This window comes from Camellia sinensis, chromosome 11, assembly GCF_055761805.1.
Source record: "Camellia sinensis isolate YWXY chromosome 11, ASM5576180v1, whole genome shotgun sequence".
In the NCBI taxonomy this organism is placed as follows: Eukaryota; Viridiplantae; Streptophyta; class Magnoliopsida; order Ericales; family Theaceae; genus Camellia; species Camellia sinensis.
Genome location: NC_138971.1, coordinates 115,213,609 through 115,221,564, shown reverse-complemented (window position 1 = coordinate 115,221,564; position 7,956 = coordinate 115,213,609). Strand labels below are relative to the sequence as shown.

Genomic DNA, 7,956 nt, shown 5'->3' with positions numbered 1-7,956 from the left:
TTTAAAATGTGTAAATTGTGTATTGAAGGTGTCTTTTTGGCATTATTTTATCTTTATGTATTTTTCCAAACCCATCCCTAATTATTAGCAGAGTTACAATTGCTGAGACTAACCTGTAAGTTTAAAATATAATTTCAAACCCTCTAAATCATAAACTAGTTTGGCAGGCATTCGGTTGTGTTTTCTTGCTAATATATATATTTTGTGAACATATAAAATATACATGTTGTGCATATATAGCTAAACAGTAAACATGGAAGATGGGGCCTATGAAAATCTTACACACTCAAAAAAATAAAATAAAATAAAAAATAGTTGAGACTGTTGGGAATTTGTGCTGGAAAAGGTGGTTAGGTTTTTGGTTTTGAAGGTTTGAAAGGTTGAATGTCTGTTATGACAAAAAAGATGCTTCAAGAGATCCTTATGTCACACCAAACTAAACTGTGAATACACACACACATATATATAATGTTGATTGGCCAGGTGAATTAGGGTTTTTATTAAAGAAAATACTGAAAACAATCCTAAAGATTGTTGTTAGTGTTGAAAATGCATAAAAAGGGTATTAAAATATATAAAAATATTTTGAAATATGTGAAATGTATAATTACTTCATATCCATTTTTTAGATCTAATGATGTATAAACAAGATGATTAGTTGATGATTAGAGAATAAATGATAGAGAGAGTTAATTTAGATATTTTAATAGAGTGTCATATCATTGAGTCTAATTTTTAGGTTTGAATTGCAATACGCATTAAATATTGAGTGAATTGTGGAAATTGAGTATATGCTTAGAAAAAAGGGGGAACAAATTGTTTTCTTAGGAGATTCTAAAACAAAATAAAACTTTATGATTTTTTTAAAACTGAGACTTTACATCACTGGCACTTGAATGTCCCGTTCAAAAGTGGATAGGTAATACTAGAGGCCTCAAATTTTTTTACCAAATGTGTGGAACTCATATCATGTGGATTCCATATGGATCCTACACCAATGTGAGACATTTAGTAAAAATTTTAGTAAAACTTTTGAAATTTTTAGCATTTTTGACAAAGAAAAGATGAGAGATTCGTTGGAGAATTTATATCATTTGGGGACCATCGTTCTCTTTTCATTCAAAATAAAGGCCTTTTCCTTTTTGTTTTCTCCTCTCCCCCTCTTTTTATTTAACACTTTTATTCTTTATGATTTATCCTCCTTTTCCACCATGCTCAACCAAACATGGGAAGGGAAGGGTGAATTCCTTTCCACACATGCCTCTTCAACTTTCTTACTTTTCTTTCTTTCTACTTTTTCATCTCTTTTACCGAACATATAGAGATAGTACTCAAAATTTAACAATATTAGGACATTAGGTTTAAAATTTTTACTAACATTTATGGCTAAAGAAATTTTAAGATCAAGAGTACTATGTTCCTTATAATTTTGGAAATTCCAAGTTTAGAAGAATAATCAAAGTTTGGACTTAATAGAAGATATCAAATTTTGGGTTTAAATGATATTTTAAGGACATTTTAGGTAAAATACATTAATTTTCATATTACCCATGGGAAATAAAATGATTCTCTTGAAAAATTGATAGGAAAAAAATAAAAAATAAAAAAAAAATTATTTGACAATCTCTTTAGGACCCGAGATCTTTTGTACTAAAATTATGTCATTTTAAATTTCTTAATGACTATAAGTGTTTAAGGTAAGAAAATAAAATAAATTAAGAATAGAGAATTCTCATCACCGTTATTCTTATTAATGGCAAAACCCAATTAAAAAAGGAGACGAATTGATTGAGATTAGGATTGTTTAAATGACTTAAATTGGAAATGGGATTCAATTAGCAAAGTCACCTCCTTCTTCTTCTAAATATATTTTAATCTTTTTGTTTCTTAAAAAAAAAAATTATGGGCTTGTTTGGTTTATATTTGATAAACATGTTTTGAGATAAAAAGTACGAAAATTTGTTTGGTTTGGTTTTTTTTCAAAAGATGTTTTAAAAAATTATTTTGAGAGAGAGTTTTGGAAAAAGTGATTGATTTGATGTGTATGAGAGAGAGATTTGTTTAGAAAAATTGTAAACCAAACAAGTTTTGGAAAAAAATTTTAGAAAAATTTGTTTAGTTTGATTACTTTTGAAAACTTATTTGTAAAAAAAATTTTCCGAAACACAAACCAAACAAGGCCTATATATATATTTTGCTTACCTCTACTGTACCTCTGGGTGGGTACAGTAGGTAGAGGTGAGCACTAAAATCGCTTTAATTCATACTCAAGTCCCATCATCTAAGGCTCCGTTTGGCAAAGGTTTTTGTGGCTATTTTAGTTACAAAAGACAAAATAAACTATTTTAGTTACAACAAACAAAATATCATATCCAACCCATAATTATTACACTATTTTCTTACAAAAAAAGTTAAAAAAATCAAAAAAAATTTCCCAAACTAAGCTTTTTAGTCTAGGTTAAAATAGCTAAAAAAGTCAAAAAGTCAAAAAGCCAATCCACTTCCCAAACGGAGGCTAAGTGTGGTGACTCTGCGTTCCCTGTTCCAACTTGGTGGTTCGACTGTTGAGGACCTTGCCTGAGTTAAGGTCTAACAAAGCCTGGGATATCCTTTATTTTTTTGAGCAAAGATCTTCTCTTTACCTTCTCTATTTGGCCCTCTCCTTGTAACGGTTAAGATTCACCTTAAGAAAATTTAATGACTCAGAACACCCCTCAAAAAAATTACATTTTAAGGTTGGTTTGGGATGTCCTAAAAAAGTACACTTTTTGACTTATTGGTGAGTTTGGGTTGGGTTTGATGTGATGTGTTAGAGAGGTGATGTGATTTAAATAAGATGATGTGACTTAAATAAGATAGTGACTTTTTGACTTTTTGACTTATTTAGTACATGCCAAACTAGCCCTTAATTTTTAATTTTTTTTTAATGATGTAATCTGAGCCGTCAGATTCTCTTGTAACTGTTGCAAGAGAGGGCTAAGTAGAGAAGGCAGGGAAGAATCCTAGCTCTTAATTTTTTTACCCAAAAAAAAAAAGAATAATAGGCTTTCATCAGCACTTTGGATGTTGGGTCTGCTCATATGATTATTATTGTGTGCATTCAAATCCCCCTCTCTCCTCTCATCTTCAAATTTCAATCATTAAAAATAGCTAACTTCTGTCTTCTTCTGTCTGCTTTTTGGCTTTGGCACAACAAACACACCCATCAGATACATAGAGAAAGAGAGCAAAACCCAAGAATATTCAAAAATTCAAATATAGCTTAGAAGATTTAAATCATGTAAGCCTATCTCCTTAGGCTTCAAAGATTGCTTGCTCTCTCTGTCCTTTTTATTTACTCCATCCACTCTTCAGATTTCTCTATTTCATGTCTGTCTGCTTGAACTTGAAGAACATAGGAGAGAGACAGGGAGAGGAAAATAAAAAAGAAAATGAAGCTTCTTTCTTTTGTGCTTCTTTTGCATGGACCCATTTGGAGTTTTGTTCACTTAGTTGAGGAGGTTGATGCCAGACCAGACCCTCTTGTTTCTTCTCTATCTGTTCCTCTTTCTTCACCTTCACCAGCACCACTCACACCTATTCCTCCAAACTTATCATCAATGGTGGCCTTCTCTCCAGGTACCCTCTCTCTCTCTCTCTCTCTCTCTCTCTACCCTTCGGAGCTTTCAACCCCTTCTCTGTCCACTTAATTGTGGTTCTTTTGCAAGTCCTCCTCATCATTCAATTGATTTTTTGTTTTCTAATGATGGGTCAAGGGTTGCATCAATTTTAAATTTTAAAATTTCAAAATTCAAACACTACTCAGAACAATCATATTCACAACATTTAATGCAGTGAACACATTTTTTATTATTATTTATAATTTGATGATTATGTCCACTTATTATTGGGTTATGATTTAAGTCATCATTTTTTCTTCTCTTCTTTAATCTTCAATTTTTTTAAATTTTATTTATTTATATATATTTGACATTGCCCTGAATTTTTCTTCTATAAATTGGTTATGTAATCAGGGAGTCAAGAGGGAAGTGAAAATCATCACCAAATGGATCCAAATAAAAAACTGCTTATAGCACTCATTGTTGCCTCTGCTGCATTGGGTGCAATCATATTGTCTTTAACATGTTTGTGGATTTACCAAAGAAGGAACTCACTCAAATCCCACAACGAAAATCCATATAACTCAGGTAATTAATTCATTTCCAGCAATACCCATTTCATTTTTCATCCATCTAATTTGTGGGTCTCAGTCAAATTTACATCAAACACTTTGTATTGTGATGTTTTGAAGATTCCCTAAAAGGTTTTTCATTAGCTCCCCTTATAGGTAGTAAATACAATTCCTCGAGGATGAGAAGTAACAAAAGAGCTGTATCTTTGATGGATTACAAATCACTCGAAACCGCTACAGAAAATTTTCAAGAAAGTAATATTTTGGGGGAGGGTGGTTTTGGTTGTGTTTACAAGGCCCGGTTGGACGACAATGTTGATGTGGCCGTGAAGAGACTAGACGGTGGAAGTCAGGATTCCATAAAAGAATTTGAGGTACCATTTGTCATGAAAATTGTGTTTTTGTTTTCATTTTCAAGGCTTAGATGTTTGTAATTGTAACCAAAAAAAAAAAAAAAAATTTGTTCTTGAATTTTCATTTGGAATTGCAGACTGAAGTGGATTTATTGAGTAAAATTCAGCATCCAAATGTAACTTCTCTCTTAGGTTATAGCATTCATAGCAAAACAAGGCTTCTTGTGTATGAATTGATGCAGAATGGATCCCTGGAAACTCAATTACATGGTAATTTTTGTTTTTTTTTTTTTCGTTCTTTAGATAGAGTTTAATTCTAAAAGTGATTTTTTTTTTTTTTGCTCTTTTTAATTTAATTGCTTTCAGGACCTTCTCATGGATCAGCTTTAAATTGGCATCTTCGGATGAAAATCGCTCTTGACACAGCAAGGTGAGTTTGTGAAATCCACTAGGGTTAAATTTTTGGGCAAATTACAAACAACTCCCTTGAGATTTGGTGAAGATATAGATTTTCCCCTAAGGTTTGAGAAATTACATCCCACCCCTTTGAGGTTTATATTTTCATAACAAATTGCCCCCTGAAATTTTTATTTTCATACAGATTCCCCCCTAATTTCTCCTAATTTATTATGAAAATTTGACATTCAGGGGGCAATTTGTAATTTCTCAAATTTCAGGAAAAAATTTATATTTTCACCAAATCTCGAGGGGGGTGTTTGTAATTTGCCCATAATTTTTAGTTTGTATTATACTACTATTAGTGCCTCTATTAATACATTTGCGAGTGTTTGACCAGAGGATTAGAATATTTGCATGAGCACTGCAACCCACCAGTGATCCATAGAGATCTGAAATCATCTAATATTCTTCTAGATTCCAACTTCAATGCCAAGGTAACAAAAATAAAAAAATAAAAAATGGAGTTTTTTTCTCTCTCCTCCAACATTTATACTAAAGCATTGCTCTATCACTCTATGTTGTGTTTGGATTCAGCTTTCGGATTTTGGTCTAGCAGTAACTAATGGGAGCCAATACAAGAAAAACATCAAGCTTTCAGGCACCCTAGGCTATGTAGCCCCTGAGTATCTATTGGATGGTATGCAAACAATTTTTTTTTTTTTTTTGGGTCCCTTAAATACTAGAGATTGGCAATCATGTTCTGGAATATTCTTGATTTTGATAGTCGTATAAAAACAATATGCATAGGATTTAAGTAGTCTTGAGGACATAGCTGCACATGTATTGTCACTGCATAGCAGTGGGAGACTAATAATTGTGTGGATTTAAGAAAACAAAAAAACAAAAAACTCTAACACTGTTATGCACATGGTTGGCCTCATATAAATGGAAACATATCATCAATGATCTGGATGTTGATTTCATCGTTTCCTGATTATGTATGTGCTTGCTTACTAACATCAAAGAAATCTAAGGCATTACAAATTTATATATTTGAGGTGTGCTGAATATTTTTATGAGGGATGATTAGTATTTATTTACATGAAATGGTGAACATGACAAATGCTGCCTACTAGGAAATTAGTGAACATGTAAATCAATTTTGATAAGACTCTAACCATTTTGTTGGACTGATTGGGAGATGGCTTGACCTAAGAGTAAGACTTGTCATTAGTGTCCTAGTTGCACATATTTAAGTCACAGAAACAACCTCTCTAGAAATAGAAATAAGGTTGTGTACTTCTTATCCTATCCGGACCCTACTTTGCTAGGAACTTCGTGCACTAGGCCGCCTTTGGAAGAAGATGCATGTAGAGGCTAATTCACCATGTCAAACATATTGGGTCCAATCCAACCACATTTAAAGCATCTCAAGCTCAAATACATTTCACATTTCTGTCATCTGCTAAGAAATGAACAGTTCTCTTCTTTTTTCTTTTTTTTTTTATTTTTCTTTTTTGGTATAGGTAAATTGACTGATAAAAGTGATGTATATGCATTTGGGGTTGTGCTCTTGGAGCTTCTACTGGGAAGAAAGCATGTTGAAAAACTGGCACCAGCTCAATGCCAGTCCATTGTCACATGGGTATGCATGCCTTTGCTCTTTGAATAATCCCTAAATTGTGTTTGGATCATGGATTTAGGTAGGAATTTAGCAAGAGAAAATGTGGGTGAAATATGAATGAAATACAACTACATTTCATCCACCTAACCTTTTCTCTTTTCTTTTCCAAATCTCTATCCAAATTCATAATCCAAAAATAGTCTAATTGGTCAAATTTATTTGGATATGAAAACCTTATTATTAGAAGGTTTTTAAAATTTGAAACTCAAATGCTACCTCTCTATTTATGACTATGCAGGCCATGCCTCAGCTCACTGACAGATTGAAACTCCCCGACATCGTCGATCATGTGATCAGAAATACAATGGATTTAAAGCACCTATACCAAGTTTGTGAACTAAACCACAATTCATATCCAAATATAATTTTTTATTTTTTATTTTGACAAGGCTTTTCTGGAGTATGGGTTGGGAGTTCCTAGTGTCCCATGTAGTGTCAGCATACCAACCGACCTGTGTTAAAACCATTGAAACCTACATTGCTTTATATTAATTTTTACAAAACTTGTGATTGTAAAAATTTTAGTACCATGGTACTACAGAACCCCGTTGCAACTCATATTGCAAGAAATTCCTTTTCTTTCTTAAATTCAAAACTGAGTGCAATGTGATGGATCTGAATAAATTAAAATCAGACCCAACCCGACCCGACCCACCAGAGCCCTAACTTTTGTGGTTACTGAGGTTTTAATTTGTGTAGGTTGCGGCTGTAGCAGTGCTATGTGTGCAACCAGAGCCAAGTTATCGGCCACTGATTGCAGATGTTTTGCATTCTCTCGTCCCTCTTGTTCCCGTCGAGCTTGGAGGCACACTACGAGTTCCACAACCTGAGTTTCCGGTGGATGACACAACAGTCCCTTCCAGTTGCTGATACTGTGTTTGGAAGTTTTGAATGTGTTTTCACTTCTCAGTTTCAATAATTTCTTAGTAGGATCATGTTAATGAGGAAGATCAAAATACACCTTGTAGTACACTTACACAAATATGATTGACTATATATCAAAAGGAAAAATCAAATAAATTATATGAGTTTTATCTGTTGAGTTTTCTAAAAATATTTTGAGCCGTTCAAATTTGAATTATGGCTAGAATCACTTCTATTTTTGGTAAACTAATTTGGAGACAATTTCATCCAAGTACACCCCGTAAAATAAAATTACCATCAAACACAATTACCATTAAGGACAAATTTCCAAATAATAATAATTCTCTCTACACCCACCAACCACGCGAAGAAAGTGAAGAAAAGAACAGGTGTCAAGTAGAGGAGGGGAGGCAAAATTGTGACAGTTGAAGGTGGTGGTTGGAATGAGTGTGGGTCTAGAGTTTAGAAGGTTACGGATGACGAGA

At 33.0% G+C, this 7,956-nt stretch overlaps 1 protein-coding gene across 3 annotated transcripts; it reads left to right on the top strand.

Annotated features, from left to right (window-relative positions):
- Positions 1-3,006: 3,006 nt before the first annotated feature.
- Positions 3,007-7,643, top strand: LOC114292083 (putative receptor-like protein kinase At1g80640). Of its 3 annotated transcripts, none has more exons than XM_028235993.2 (10): positions 3,007-3,618; positions 4,014-4,187; positions 4,328-4,545; positions 4,662-4,794; positions 4,891-4,954; positions 5,321-5,417; positions 5,518-5,620; positions 6,450-6,568; positions 6,846-6,935; positions 7,307-7,643. In XM_028235993.2, exons 1-10 carry the CDS (start codon positions 3,432-3,434, stop codon positions 7,475-7,477), a joined length of 1,356 nt encoding a protein of 451 aa, XP_028091794.2. In that variant the 5' UTR covers positions 3,007-3,431; the 3' UTR covers positions 7,478-7,643. The 3 variants fall into 3 exon arrangements, with proteins under 3 accessions (XP_028091794.2, XP_028091793.2, XP_028091792.2); XM_028235992.2 differs by having other exon boundaries at positions 3,071-3,618; positions 4,316-4,545; XM_028235991.2 differs by having other exon boundaries at positions 3,071-3,618; positions 4,292-4,545.
- Positions 7,644-7,956: the final 313 nt, after the last annotated feature.

What these genes read in the sequence shown, in the direction of transcription:
- LOC114292083 (XM_028235991.2), top strand. Translation starts at nt 3,432, where the DNA reads ATGAAGCTTCTTTCTTTTGTGCTTCTTTTGCATGGACCCATTTGGAGT. An exon ending in AATGGTGGCCTTCTCTCCAG is followed by an intron (nt 3,619 to 4,013) that starts GTACCCTCTCTC and finishes TTATGTAATCAG; the next exon opens with GGAGTCAAGAGGGAAGTGAA. An exon ending in ATTTAAAGCACCTATACCAA is followed by an intron (nt 6,936 to 7,306) that starts GTTTGTGAACTA and finishes TAATTTGTGTAG; the next exon opens with GTTGCGGCTGTAGCAGTGCT.